General features: G+C 28.8%; 2 protein-coding genes across 6 annotated transcripts in view; one reads left to right on the top strand and one right to left on the bottom strand.

Moving 5' to 3' along the window:
• The first annotated feature begins 5,406 nt into the window (after positions 1-5,406).
• On the top strand, positions 5,407-12,615 carry LOC100160383 (choline-phosphate cytidylyltransferase A). Of its 2 annotated transcripts, none has more exons than XM_001942535.5 (9): positions 5,407-5,725; positions 6,697-6,826; positions 9,054-9,162; positions 10,836-10,952; positions 11,057-11,208; positions 11,270-11,491; positions 11,559-11,726; positions 11,783-11,901; positions 11,959-12,615. In XM_001942535.5, the coding sequence occupies exons 2-9, from the start codon at positions 6,710-6,712 to the stop codon at positions 12,101-12,103; spliced, it is 1,149 nt and encodes a 382-aa protein (XP_001942570.1). In that variant the 5' UTR covers positions 5,407-5,725; positions 6,697-6,709; the 3' UTR covers positions 12,104-12,615. The 2 variants fall into 2 exon arrangements, with proteins under 2 accessions (XP_001942570.1, XP_016657731.1); XM_016802242.2 differs by having other exon boundaries at positions 5,711-5,857.
• A 1,564-nt stretch (positions 12,616-14,179) lies between these two features.
• The window catches only part of LOC100167928 (insulin-degrading enzyme), a 36,507-nt gene continuing 34,641 nt past the window's right edge, over positions 14,180-16,045 (bottom strand). For all 4 annotated transcript variants that reach the window (XM_029487310.1, XM_008182127.2, XM_029487311.1 and 1 more), the window contains 5 exons: positions 15,386-15,543; positions 15,190-15,324; positions 14,922-15,131; positions 14,758-14,868; positions 14,180-14,679 (listed from right to left, as the gene is read on the bottom strand). In XM_029487310.1, the coding sequence (XP_029343170.1) occupies positions 14,578-14,679; positions 14,758-14,868; positions 14,922-15,131; positions 15,190-15,324; positions 15,386-15,543 (716 nt within the window). In that variant the 3' untranslated portion in view covers positions 14,180-14,577. The remainder of the gene's footprint in view (positions 14,680-14,757; positions 14,869-14,921; positions 15,132-15,189; positions 15,325-15,385; positions 15,544-16,045) is intronic.

Here is a 16,045-nt window from a genome sequence, read left to right as displayed (position 1 = left end):
GACAAAAAATTTTTAGGAGTGTTTGAAATTTAAATTTTTACAAAACCGCATTAAATAACGGTTTAGCCTCAAACGATTTTTGATATTTGTTATTATTCAAAAAGTATGAGTCGTAGACACTTGAAAATTTTACCAGTTGTTTAAATTGACATTTTCTTTATATAGTTTTATTTTCAAAATATTTCACTAATTTTAAATCTATTAAGTTTTTCTTTAAAAACAATATATCCTAGACTGACAAATCATCTCCGTTCAGAATCGTTTTTCGTATACAATGATATAATATCATTGGATTCAAATTTAATTCCATTCATTACAGTAACCCACTTGTAACCTACTGTACAGCAGAGCGACATCCACGACTTACCCGCCTTTTTTTGAACTTTAAATGCTTATAAAAAAAACTGTGACTAACGATTTTTAATATTTTTCATCTACCTTTGAAACAATATACTAGGAGCCTTCTATTAAATTTTCAAGCTTTTTTATCCAACAAATAAAATTTTATTGATATTTTTAGAAAAAAAAACTAAAAAAAAATGGAAAATGAAAATGTCTCTAAACAGTTCAAAATAAATTAAATTATTTTGTAAAATTTATCATGTATAGAAAATAGAAATATAAACAACCAGTGAAAAATTCATGTATCTACAGTCATTCGTTTTAAAGTTACACCAAAAACCAAAATCAATTTTCTCGAAAACAGATTTTGCGTAAAAATTCCCGTTTTTCCTTAATTTTTCTTTTGTTTTTCACGGCGCTTTTGAAAACTATTGGAAAAATTTTACTTTTGACTCCCCAAAGTACCAACTAGATTCACTTTCCTATCAGAAAAAATACTGTTGAAGAAAATCCAAGCACTTTTACTGTCCTAAAAGGTGATGACAGACACAAAAAAAAACAAAAAAAAAAAACACATCATTGTAAAATCAATACATTCATCGTTTCACTCAGAATCTAAAATTATATGGTGCAGGAAAAGAGTCCAAATCTTTAATACCACGATAATGAATATAGGAGTATAGTAGAGCACTTATAATAAGTGTCTCGTAGTCGCAGGTTGACCGCAAGCTGGGGGAAAAGTGCATACGACAAGATAGCCCAAAATTGACGAATTTCCTCGTGAAACTAGAAATTAAATTTTACAATAATTATTAGGGGGCTTCGCTACGGTCATTATTTAAGGGGCAACATTTAGGCAATTTATAATCTTGTCATAGCCGTCTGGGATATGCTGATCGATATATTATAAATCCTCGTTAAAATATTATAATACAATATTATAGTATTATTATCTGCGTAAGTACAGTAATCCCTCGTTATCCGCGAAGGTTACGTTCCAGCAAACCTGCGCGGATAACGAAACCGTGGATTACGAGACCAGTAGTTATCATAGACCCATAAGTACATATATGTATGTATAATGTATATGTGTTATACCTATAGCGATATAACAACAATTATCTACAATTGTCAAAAATAAATTTCTACAGTGTTCGTGAAATAACGGTAAAACGTTATCGCAATCGCATTAATAATTTGTTATCGTAAACCCAACCGCGGATAATCGAAACTGCGTTTAAAAAAAACGCGTATAACGAGGGATTACTGTATACAGTTAGAGTTGATATACCAATAATAATAATAATAATAATAATAATAATAATAATAATAATAATGGTGTTTGGAAAAATAAACGGGCCTGAAATCCAGCTGATGCCGGTAGATTAATAATGTGATGGCTTACTCGCTGGCTACTAATAAATTATGTTTATTTTAAATCATCGTCAACGGCCCAGAAAGAAATCCGAAAATCGGCACATTTGCAACTCTGACACCTATACGTGGACAAAAAACCTGTAAAAAATGGCTGCATCGCATAATAACGAAATGACAATCGAAACAACCATCAAGCACATCTTGGACAAGATCATCAGCAACGTCGAATACGAAATTGTGGAAAAAGACCTGAGCAGATTCGACGACATCGACGAGGAACAGACCATCGGGGACCTAGAAGGACTTTTGTTATATGCGATACGCTTCGCGGGCGACGATTACGTTCCGTTCAACGTCTTTCAACCGGCCGCGACAATTCTCGCAAAGCTGCAGAACCGGTTGAACCGATCACAGATGACGTGTTGGTCGCGCCAACGGTGCAGGAAGCCGCGGAAAAGGAGCTAGGTGTGAGGCGAGGGGTGCCACACCAACCAGGGGACTAGAGGTCAGGAACAGTTTTTGAATCTTGATTAGTTGGCTGGACCCGGGGGTCAAAACAGAAACATGCGCAGCTCCGCGCAGTGGAACGGCGAGAGTTGTCTCCTCAGCGTGGAGAGGTCTAACGAGAGCCGCTCGCATGTTGTGTTGTTGTTCCCCCTGGCTGAGGGCAGCGGACAAGGTGAGGCGACGTATGGGGTCGAGGTAATAGGTACGTGAAAGGGCACATTTAGGTGGTGATCGGCGGTAAGTCACCGATACACGTTCTCCGGCCATCCTGCGAAAGCGCGACGTGATCGCGGACGTTGCGCGCTCGAGGTCGCCGAGACACGCGAGACACTCTGGCAGCGCGGCTACTTCGGTCCGGGAGCGACAACGACACGACGACGGAGGCTAGCGGTACCGGCGCGGACAACGACCCTGTCCCAGACGGTATCTGCTCAGTGACGAACGCGTCGGCTGTGGCAAATGGCGACGGAGACGCCAGGGCGAAAATCACGGAGAGTATCAGGACAGCAGCGTGTTGTGATGCTGTCCGCAGATACTCTCCCCTTTTCGCCCAGTGATCCGATCCCGCGCTGGCCGTGTTGCAATGCCACCGATTCCGCAACTGCACCGAAATTATAGTCTTCGTCGCTAGCTCGCTCCGAGTTTTGCAGGTCACCGTCGTCGCCGGCACAAAAGTAGTCTTCAGCACCTGCAGCACCGTCAAGCTTCGCACGACATCGCGCACCAACCGTAGTCGCTCTCGTAGCCGTCGTGGCTGGGCTTCACCCTCTGCCATGGTCGTCTTAGCGTCTTGAGCAAACGCTCCTCTCATCCGCCCCGCAGGACAGCCCGTGAGAATTTTGTAGAGGTGACCAGTTACCAATATCATCAGCACCACCAACTCGCCATCACAAACCCCCCCATCGCCTCGTCTTGTCCGATGTATTTTTTTCATTTAAATTATTATTTCTTGTTTTTTGTTACTTTTTTGTACCACATAATTTATTTCATTTTTCGGCGTTCAACATTTTAAAGCACTAAGCATTCATTTTCTATCTTTCATGAGGTTATGTAATACAATTATTTCTTCTATACACAGTAAAATGTTGTTCTTTATTTTTCATATTAAAGAGTACGATTTTATTTGTTTCTACAGAATAATGGCCCCACTGAACATGATTGTGTTCACGTAGGACCCACAAAGAATATTATAACCAACAATTTTTTTGTTACTTATTAAATCTCAATGAAATACATTGAAGGTATTAGGCTCGTGAGAGTATATAAGTTTCAAATGATTTTCGAACGAAAATAAAATTTGGTATTAAAGCATCATACGATTTTGGTTCAACATATATGAAGAAATAATGATGTTATTCATTCGGACTTTCCGCGACAAATTTTAACTTAAAAAACAGTTATAAAAGATGAAAACTAATAAAAATAATAATAAAATGTCGACTCTTTCACTTGGTTATTTATAATTGGGTACTTAATTTATTGCCTGTGAATATGCAATAAAATAACTATTATTATAAATTATTATTTACTAATTTATTTATTTAATATTTCGGATTCTTTTTTTATAAAATCAATTTTTACAAAATTGAATTTATTTTAATTCTGTGGCTTACGAAAAAAAATTAACTTAACGTGGCAATAAAATTAATTAACTCGTAAGTTACTAAATAACATAAGCAAAAAAGTAACTCGTTAATTAACTTATAGTTAAAAGTAACTTAACTTTTTAAGATAGTTTCTTATAGACATTTTTTTTTTTTGGTAAAGGTAGATTATCCTATAAGGAATCTTGTATTACATTTTAAAATTTTAGAGTTAAAAAGAAAAATTTTTATGAATTTATAACTCGAAATAATTTGCAAATTTTCGTGATTTTTCCATATTTTGTCATTTTTTGAACTTTAAATGCTTAAAAAAAAAAACTGTGACTAACGATTTTTAATATTTTTCATCTGCCTTTGAAACAATATACTAGGAGCCTTCTATTAAATTTTCAAGCTTTTTTATCCAACAAATAAAATTTTATTGATATTTTTAGAAAAAAAACTAAAAAAAAATGGAAAATGAAAATGTCTCTAAACAGTTCAAAATAAATCAAAATATTTTGAAAATGTTATCGTGTATAGAAAATGGAAATATAAACAACCATTGAAAATTTCATGTATCTACAGTCATTTTTTTTAAAGTTACACCAAAAACCAAATTCAATTTTGTGAAAAATCGATTTTGCGTAAAAATTCCCGTTTTTCCTTAATTTTTCTTTTGTTTTTCCCGGCGCTTTTGAAAACTACTGGGAAATTTAAATTTTGACCTCCCCAATGCACCAACGATATTCACTTTCTGATCGAACAAGATACTGAAGTTGAAAATCGTAGCATTATTTCGACTACTTATCGTGTACACAAACACAAAAAAATAAAAAAATAAATAAAAAAAAAACACACATCATTGTAAAATCAATACATTCATCGTTCCACTCAGAATCTAATAATAAAAATTTCATCTAATAATGTTTATACTGTTATAATTCAAAAAATATTTTAATACTGGACAAACGAGACTTCTAAATGTTAATTTTAATGAGAGTTCATGGAACTCTGAAGCAGGGCCAATCCGGTTAGGCGAGCTACCGAGAAAATCTCAGTGGGCTACTTGAAGTTTGGGCCAGTCGTGTGAGTGCGAGTGAATATAAATTCATGTTCAAAATACGATTGTCCACCTATAAGCTCATAATGATTATAGACGTAATTTTGGTCCACTGATTATGTAAATAAGCCGCTTAGAAGTGAAAAGTTCGATGGGCCGATACACACTAATCCGGCCCTGCCCTGAAGTGATATCCGCGGTACACAGCTTAAGAAACAATGCTATAGAGTATTTGAGTATAGACACAATTATATAAAAATTAAAATTAAAATATGTAAATAGTAATATTAGGGAGCACGTAAAATGTTCAAAAACTAAAATGACTACAGATGACGGCGCACAGTGTTACCGTCGTGCAAAACGGTTTGCCAAAATAAAATTATATTGTTCCAAGTCCATAGTAGATAATAATGAAAAATGTGGTTAACCTTGGCGTGACTCACCGTGTAAGATTGAACCGTGGTGTGACGTTGACAAACATGCGGTGTCGGCTGATAATAGGTTGATAACGTGAAACATTTCCGTATGCAGTATGCACCGATTATTATAGCACCGTCCGGACTCCGCCACTCCGGAGATAGTGGCACAACCCAATTCGAAAAATATTGTTTGCGCAATTTTCTCACCGAAACTACCAATTTGAAGTTGGAACGGTTTACCAATTACCGCATTTATCTCCTCACCCGGTAGTTTATTTAGCAATCGGTTTATTGCCGTCAATATAACAATCTAGTTAAATTCAATTGTAATTCGTAAATCATACGCGTACGATGTCAATTTACAATTGACTTGAACTATAATACTTACCTGTTATAATATAATATTATTTTATGCGCAGTATTCTATTTGTTCCGTAAGTATTCAATTTAGTATGATTTTAGTACCTACTTGATGGTATAATAACTATATTATGTTCTTAGTGTACCTAGGTATTTTAAATTATTTCAACTAATGTTAAAATTAATACAATAGTGCCATATTTTCAGTAAGTTTATATTATATATATAAATAACATGGATACAGTTAACATTTTTCTTTGTATAACTTGATTTTACAAGTTTATACTTAAATTTATGTTAAGTATATTTTAAGGATATTGTTTTGTCATTATGATTATTGATTATGGTCTTTTTTAGATTCACTTTAAGATTCAAAGGGGAATGTTAATTTATTTTTATTTTATTTTATAGTAGGTATACCTTATGTTGATTTTGGAAAATCTTTTATAGATTTATTAAAAGCTTAGAATAATTGTAGCCAAGGTTATAGCTTATTTAGTTAAATTCATAAATTTTAAATATTTTATTTTCATTAAGTATTTTCATACTTATATAGATGTTATAAACAACAGATCTGTATATGTTATGGCAATAGGTATTATTTTAATTATTTTGTTATTTTATAAATTATTAGTTTATTAGTAAATTATATTCTAAATAAAATATGTAGGTAGGCTGTAAATATTATTTTTATGAACTACCTGGGTACATTATTTTGTTCTTAATTTAACTTATTAAATTTTGAAATTAATAAAATTTGATGCAATAAACTTGATGTAGGTATTACAAAGAATAGTTTCTAAGAATTTATTATTATTATTGCTTATTATTGAAATAGTGAGAAGTATGAACAATTTAAAATATTTAATTTATTTAGTTTTAATTTAACACAACACTGTCTGATAAAATATAATATGTACCTAGATATGTTTTGATATTTTGATATTAGGTGTTCATCTCTGTTGAATTAATTATTTTTATATTAATTTAATGATTTTGTACCATTAACTTATAAATAATTGTTATTATTATTTTGGACATATAGTTAACACACAAACATGTCTAAGAAAAGAACACGCGACGTGACTAATAATACAACAGAAGTGGAGATGCATGTCAGCAATAAAAATGTATTACAAAAATGTGAACAACCCAAGTTACACAATGTTGCTCCAGTATGTATATTATTTAATGTAATTTACAAAAAAAATTACATGTTCAGTGTTGGATACTAATTTATAGATATTTAAGCTCGTATAAATATATATATAAATACAGCAACAAAATATTAGCCTTAAATATATAAATAAGTATGCATCTAATGTTACAGTAATTTAATTGATAATTCCAAAATGTGTCATTGTATATTTATGGTTGTACAGTTTTAGCCCATCAATTAAATTCTGTAAATCCTTAAGTTTCTACTGGTGGTCTGGATGTGTTAATGTTCAATTTTTGATTTCTGTTATTTTTTAAATATGTAACCATAAAATAAATAGGTATTCTGTTTTCAAATACTATGCTTTCTTAACAAAATTACATGTGGACTATTGTTCCGGCAGCTAACTATGATAAAAAAAAAGTAAAAAGAAACCTTACTGTTAAGTTATTAGACTGGCATACCTGCTTTAATTTGTCACATTAATGAAAAGTATATTGTGTAGTAGACTCTGCCACTATGAACTGAACTATGTTTTTATGGTGAGATTGAATATAGATTGATTACATTTGAACTGCATAGTCATGATAAGTTTTTTTGAAATAATTGTTTCGGTATTCTTATGCTACTATATATATTATTATAGTTGTAATTTATATAATTTTATAATATTAAAAAAAATATACAATTTTAAAAACCATACATTACTTCTACAATTAAGATTTTTCAATGACAAAGAAGCTATATCTATGGTTATTATTGAAACTACCTACTTATTATTTACATTTACAAAGTTAAAATAAAAACCTAAACCAGTTTATATAAAGAATAATATTTTTAAATTTAAGTTAAATAGTTTTGTAAAACGTGTGGTTTAAAGAAACTAGTTTTACTTATTTATGTTCTAGACTAAAGTGTATTTATGGGAGGATATGAATTATATTAAATACCTATGTAATTAAACATAATTATAGAATTAGTAGTAAGGCTTTGGTCAATGTTGTTCTGATATCAAATTTTTTTGATAATACAGTTTTATCTTCATTAAAAAAATGTCTTATACTTATTAATTGTATAGTATGTATATAATTATTATTTAAATTTATTTTATAAAACATCTTCATTCGATAATTAGTCTATTATACAATTTTGCCGTCTTCAGCGAATCACTCTTATAAACATATCAGTTTTATCTGAATAACCTTTAGTCAGATTTGGGAAATCATAATGATACTAATATTGGTATTACTAACGTAACAATTACAAATTATAAAATATATTTTATGTTAGTTTAATCAATATATTTTATAGTATGATGTTTGGATTAGGTATGAATTTTATATTTATAATTTATATTTTTCAACTAAAATAGCAAACATCATTATTTATTTGTCCTTGAGATGTAGTGAATGATGTATATACTTAATTAAATGTTTATATAACATTTACATTTATATGTCATTTTCTGTTTTTACTTTGAAACCTTGTAATGATTTATATGTTTTTTAACAATCTGGAGAAAAATGAGCAAAATCAGGTGTTTAACAAAGCTATTACGTCCGGTTTTGACTGATAAAAAAATATGTTGTAGGAGGGTTTTTCTGTTATTAGTTATTGCAATAATAATGGCCTTTATTGTATTATTTCTCAGTTTATATGGTTACAATTTATTTTATTATGCAAACAAAACAAGCTATGCCTTGAAATAATGGGTACATTAAATAGTATGTGTGAGAAAAAAAAAATCATTATAAGTTGTAACAGTATATACATAAAATATATGCTAAAAATCAAATGAATATTTTGAGCCAAAATAATAATAAACATGTAGATTAATTTTTATATCATTTTAAAATTTTACTAAAAGCATACTCTTACAGAATACATATTTGATACTATATATTTTAATTAAAATTGTATTGAATACCACCATCCTATGTTTACTTTGTCTATATTGCATAATATTAATAAATAATTAAAAAATATTATACAGCACCATTTTGGTATAGTTAAATTAAATTGATACCTTAGATAAGAGGAAGGATTAAAATTTAATTTGTCAAAGCTACAAAACATGTAAAAAAAAATTTAAAAGCATTTTTTTATAGTCAATAGAATATTGCTCCAATTATACAACTGAATAAAGTAAACTGTGTAATTTATAGACTAAATAGTAAATACTAAAATACCACTTTAAGTAATTAATTAAATATTAACAGCTTTCTACAATCTTTTGATTTTAGTCAATTTTCAAACCTGCACCTTTTAGTACAGATAAAGATGCAGTTGAAGAACGGAATGCTTGTGATTATAGTACAAAAATCACTATGGATATGGCCAATTCTGGCTTAGGTATGAACTATATTATAAAAATATGTATATATATATTATATCACTATATTAGTTCTATTTGATGTAATTTAGCAAAATGTCTATGATCACATTTATATAGTGAAAACTGGAAGTCTATAATTTTTGGTAAAGGAATGTTCTGAAAGTTTTATTTTGTCTCTCATAAATGTAAATTAGAATCAGAAATCAAATAAAAAAGACCCATTTAAGTTTTTACTCAGTTATCTCTTACCTATGATCTATACCACTTTTTCTATTGTCTTATCTATATCCCTTTTTACTACCATATAGTGTACAATATATCCTCTATTCTTCATAATGGGTGCTAATTGTTTGTTCAAATGAAATAAATAAACTTATAATGACTTTTAAAGCATATTATGAAATTAATATTTAGGTTTTCTAAAATTGTATAATATTTGATGTACTTTTATATAGCAATTAATATCACCACTATCTTTGATAAAAAATATATTATACTAGTGATTTGTATGTTTGTTTGTGCAGGTATATATTCTAAATGTTGTGTTTTGTCTTGGTTTGTTAAACTGTATACGGTTATTGAATTATAATTTATGTCCATTAGCTATATACCTAAACTGATAAATTTATTGAAAAGTTAAAGTTAGAAATATTATGTTTAACCTAATCATTATTCCTATTAACCTAGAAAAAAGCTTCTATGTCCATAAAGATATAACCAAATTATTTGAAGTGTGACAGTGTAAAAAATTATGGGAGGTCAAGATAATGTATTTATCAAAATCAAAATCATAACACAATTGTTTGTTTTTACACTAGTCTTAAAGATCTTTTTATGGCTTAAAAACAAGTTGTAGGTACTAGGTACACATATTATTATAAAACATTAGGTAATAAGTAGAAAAGATACAACAGTTAAAAAAAAGGGGTTGTATGACGTGTGTGAAAATAATATGATGATGATCTTGTAATCATAATTCATGAAATTATATTATCGGGTTATTTTTATAACCAAGATAATAAGATAACGTTGGCAATACATCAACATATTATACAAGAGGAGGAACATGAAATAAATGTACTTATATGCAATAATTGAATCCCTTTACTACTCGATGCTTGTTTTTGATGCCACATTCACTCGTATGGGGTTAAAATTTGTCTGCATTGTTTTTTTTATATCAAAATATACGGGAAAAAAATAATTGCATAAAATATACACTCGTATATTTTTATAAAGTATTAAAAGGTATAGACACAATACTATTAAAGTTAGTTTTATATGTATATAAGTATATTTCAAGTTTGGGTTGAATATTTAAGCCAAGCAAATGTTGATGGATTAAAGAAAAATATATTTTTATTTTATGTACCTATATTAAATGTATTGCATTCTTTCTTTATTTTAGAAGATTTAAAGATGTCTACTATGGCATATCTGGGGGGGGGGAGTAATACCCTTGTCACTTCCAAATATTTCAGGGGAAAGTGTTTGCCACTGAGTGTGACCATGTGGAACCCTATAAGGCAAACTAATTTGCATTTCATATTAATAAATTAAAATACTATCCAAATTTATAATTATATACTTAGTAAACAAATACAAATGAATAGGGTTATGGTTATCTATCTCTGAAATTATCTACAGCTAAAATGTAATTTTAATTTTAGATAATGCTTGTTATTTGCAGCTCCTCGAAGAATTAGAGTATATGCAGATGGTGTTTATGATATGTTCCATCAAGGACATGCTAGGCAGTTAATGCAAGCAAAAACTGTATTCCAAAATGTTTACTTGATTGTTGGAGGTTAGTTGATATAACTTGTCATAATTAGTTAAAATAATTTAGTGTTGTAAATAAATTAAAGATAATTTATAGTCATAAATGTATTTGTTGGGTATAAATTTTAGTATGCAGTGACAGTGTCACACATACTTTTAAAGGTAAGACTGTAATGACGGATGAAGAAAGGTATGAAGCTGTTAGACATTGCCGTTATATAGATGAAGTTCTTAAAGATGCACCATGGGAAACCGATGATCAATTTTTAATAGATAATAAAGTAATTAAAATTAATACTGTTTTATTTTGAATGATAAATGTGAGTTTCAAATTCTGTATAGATTGATTTTGTTGCTCATGATGATATACCTTACATTAATGAAGATGGTCAAGATATTTATGGAGGGCTTAAAGAAAAAGGTATGTTTGTAGGCACCCAAAGGACTGAAGGTGTATCAACGTCAGACGTTATTTCTCGAATTGTACGAGATTATGATATGTATGTTAGACGTAATCTTCAACGTGGGTACAGTGCCAAAGATTTAAATGTATCTTATTTAAAGGTTAGATTTTTAGATAAATTATCTTAAAAATATAAGCATTCAAAGATAGTAAAAGTTATTATTATAGGAAAAAAAATTAAAACTCCAAAACAAAATGGAAGAACTTAAAGACCGCAGTAAACGAGTTATGGGAACTATTGGTGAAAAAAAAGTAGACATGTTGCAACGATGGGAAGAAAGATCAAGAGACTTTATTGTTTCATTCTTATTGTTGTTTGGCCGAGATGGACCAATTGTAAGTTAAAAGTTTAGTGTTAACTGGCCTGAATATAATCAAGGTTTTTCTTTTAGTCACATTTTTGGAAAGACAGTAAAGGTAAATTGTTACAAGCATTTTCGCCACCTGGAAGTCCAACTCCAAGTGGACGTAACACTCCAGATTCATCTAGTTCATCGGAAGAAAACTTAAGGTAATTTAAATACTAAAATTGAATGAAATTAATAAAACATAATAAAAAATGATTTAGGTCTCCTCCCAGAAAATCTAGTAGAACTAAACGATATTTGGAGGACGATGATGATGATGATGATGATGACGACGAAGATGAAGAAGAAGATGACTTGTTAAATAGATACAATTACATTAATGGTGAAAAAAGCTCCAACTCCTAGTTGAAAAGAATGTTAATAAATCACATTAAAAAAAACCTATTAGTTTAATATATATAATTATAATGCACAAATTAATAATGATTATTGTTAGAATAAAATTAACAGTAAAAAAATGTTTGGTAATAAATATTCTTACATGATTGTTTTATAAAACAATGTGAACATTTTATGCATATTTAGACTGTGTAAAAAAAAAAAAAATATTAAAAAATGTTTTTTTTAAGTTAAAAAATAGGCATATACCTATTAATATTTTATATTATTCAAAATTGTTTTTTTTTTTTATATATATTTATTATTAAAAACATGAATCTACTCGACATAGCAGTATATTTTTACTATGGGTTTTATGTTTTATACGACTTAAATATTGCAGTTATTGAGATAACTTTGTATTGTTTATTTATAATGTTCATTTTGATCTGAAATTTGTATAGTTATTAGTTCATAAGTTGAATAAAACAAATATATGTTTGTTTTATTTTCAATGATGAATATAAATTATTGAATTGTATATATTTTTGATTGCTGCAATTAGGAAGTATTCCTTTAACACATTCACTGCATATCATATTTTTGTATACTTGTCGTGAGTCGTGACGCTGATAAAATTCTAGTTTTAAAAAAAATGTCCTAAAAATTAAAATATCAGTGTACGGTTTGCACTTGATTATGAAACAATTCTTATAGAAGATGCTGAAAAAAAACCTAAAGTTTAATCGGAACCATAGACATATGATCGTAACGCTGACCAAATTATAGTCCATTAAATAACAAGTTACATGACGCCAATTGGAGTCATTCAGCATATGCAAATTATGAACAATGACGCCAATTAGTGTTTTAAGCAGCAAACGTGTTAAAAAGCAAATCATTAAAGTAATTAATAAAAGTTATAAGGTAAAAAAATACACATATGTGACCGGGTAAGATCCTCAACAAATAAGAACTACTGATTTGCTGATTTTTAGGACACATGGTTATTGAGCAGACTTCATCTAAAGTTTGAGTCTATTGTCGTCAATAATATTATTTAATCATATTTATTCAAGTTTTAAAGTTAAGTCAGCAGGCATATAAACTCTAGAGGGTATTCAATATAGATTATAGTAGGTGGAAAAGTAAATTGAAGGTTAAACATAATAAGAGCGAAGCGTGTACATTAGTCATACTACTTGGATAAAATATATGAGTATAAGACATTTAAAAGCATAGATTTGTATATTAACCGGCTGATATGTACATACATCATTAATGGACAAATTAAGTAAAGTAACTATCAAAAGAAAATTAACTTTCAAAAATTTTAGCAAACCGAATTTCATGGAAATGTACACAATACATTTAAATGTTGGAAGCAAATCAAGTGAATCTATAAATGTCATTCCGGTAATTTTTGTATTACCTACTTAAAAGCAAAACAAAAATAATAATCTATACTCGATTACCTCGATATATTTCAAATTTCAAACCCGATATATAATAATATATATAAAAATCAATTTTGTATCATACATATTACATATTCATAATGCAGTTTGAAATAATAACTTATTTATATTTATGATTTTCATCAAGATTCAAATTTGAAATACTATATAATATATAAAAAAAATTGTTATTTATCCATTTGTAGAATAGTTAATTAGTATATTACTATATGCATGTAGACTAGAATCTATAAACATATCAATGTCACTACTCACTATCCTTTTCCTTTCACACTATCGTCTACCATCGCAATTATCCAGTTGGAAATTTACAGATGCAATAGAAACGATACCACAGTATAATAATAGTTACGTAAAACTATATATTGTTTGCAGTATACGTGGACCATGAATGGATCTGACAAATGTGTGCAACATGAATAACTGCTCTACTTCGGCACTAAATTGTTATCACCTTGTAATAAATTAGGGTTTGACATTGACCATTTTTTTAGTTAAATGAAACATTTATACAACATTACAAGCAGGTGTTTGGTTCAAAAATCAAACTGTAACATTATTAATGTTTGCAATGAATTCTTAATATAAAATTTAATGTTAACTATAATAATATGTATACAATAAATACAATAATTTATTTTCTTTTTATTAAATAATTGAGTATTTTACAAAATCGATAAATACATTTTGATAGAACAAAACGTTTCAATAATTTAATATTGTTATGTTTTTTTTCAGAAACCAGTTAAATAAATGTCTAAACTAGAGATTCTCAACCTTATTAAAGTAATGATCTGTAAACTAAGTATCTATTTATACTATAAGCTTTTTAATGTATTGGCGACCCTAAATAATATGCTGGCCCCAGGTTGAGAATTGCTGGTCTAAACTGTATGCTCAACTGTACTTTAAATACAATCATAGCTAAAAATTGTTATATATTTTGATTTTACATGAATTATTATAATTTAAATGTATAAAAATATAAGAAATATTTTTGTAAGTAGTAATTTAAAAAACAAATTACAACTTGGATTTTGTGTGTCCAACAGGCATAAATGAGTTTGGCAATTGATACAGTTGATGCTTCTTCTTAAAGTCTGTTATATCCTTAATCAAAATGGTCTGTAAGATGAAAAATAATATTAACTTAACAATATTTACATTGGTCATTACACATTATATCATAATAGTAACACATACATTGTTGGCCATCAAACTATTATCCACTTCTTCCGCAGTTGTATTCTTTAATGTAGATCTGACATGTACTGCTAACTTATGTCTTTCTGGCCCAGATTGGCTGATTTGATCCTATACAAATTATCACTTAGTTATCAGACTAAAAAAATTGAGAAATAACTTACATTATAAAATTTAATAATATCATCTTTGGCGATTAATTTTAATGCTTCTACTTCGATTTGAGCTCGGTTGAAATTATAGTCTTGTGTGTCAATTTCTACCTGATAGACAGCTGCTTGTTTCATCAAACCCTTTGGCTTCTCTAACAGTTTAACAGCTAAAGCATCTTTGTACTTGTTAAATTCTTCTTCAGGCATATTCATTAATAATTGCTAGAAAAAATAATCGATTAATTAGAATATTTAAATGAAGCTACTCAAATTAGCTAACCTCAATAGTGTTTATATAGTTTTCTATTCTCGAGTCAACATACATTGGAGTACGGTCAGATTGTACAATAATACGCAAATTCAGTATTCCATGACTTCTGCTTGATGAACTAAACACTATGTAGCCAAGTTGTTCCTAGTACAAAAAGTTAATTTTAATAGTTTCATTCTATTTAAACATAAATAATTTATTATACCTGTGTACGTAGGGTGTTAAAACACGACTCTTTGATAATTTCGTTAAATAGGCCAACTATCATATTTTTTAATGTAGACTGAACACCACATTGTAAATGTATATAAACACATGAACTGCTGTGATGATCACTTGTTGTTTCGAATAATGCGCTTTCACCTTAAATATAATGCTTAAATTTAATGTTTTTAAGTCAAACTGAATGAAGTATAAATTAAAGTATAAAAGTATATTATTTGGTATAGTACCGAAATATATAGTACATATAAATATAATTATAAGTAAGGTGATTGAACCCTCTTGGAATTTAACCTACTCCAATTGATTATAAATTCTATAGAAATTAAGATAATCACAATTCAATTAGGTATATAATTATATACATAAATCTGTAATATCTTTGTAATAGATTTAATGTTTAATTTAAAATAAGAAACAAAAAGTATACAAATTTTTAACTATAGTAAAATCTCGTTAAGACGCTCTCGAAAGGAAAATCGTAAAACCATGTATTATGAAGGATGGTGTAATACCATTGATGCGTGTTTTGCGATTTCTCATTGATACACTTTTAAGGTATTAGTTTAAATAAATTAGTAAATATTTCATGGTGTTACGTGTTATTTATTACATATTAAAACATAGCGCATACAAGTACACA

This window comes from Acyrthosiphon pisum, chromosome A1 (genome assembly GCF_005508785.2).
Source record: "Acyrthosiphon pisum isolate AL4f chromosome A1, pea_aphid_22Mar2018_4r6ur, whole genome shotgun sequence".
NCBI lineage: Eukaryota > Metazoa > Arthropoda > Insecta > Hemiptera > Aphididae > Acyrthosiphon > Acyrthosiphon pisum.
Note: the sequence above shows the minus strand (reverse complement) of the source record. Positions and strands in the feature narration are given on the sequence as shown.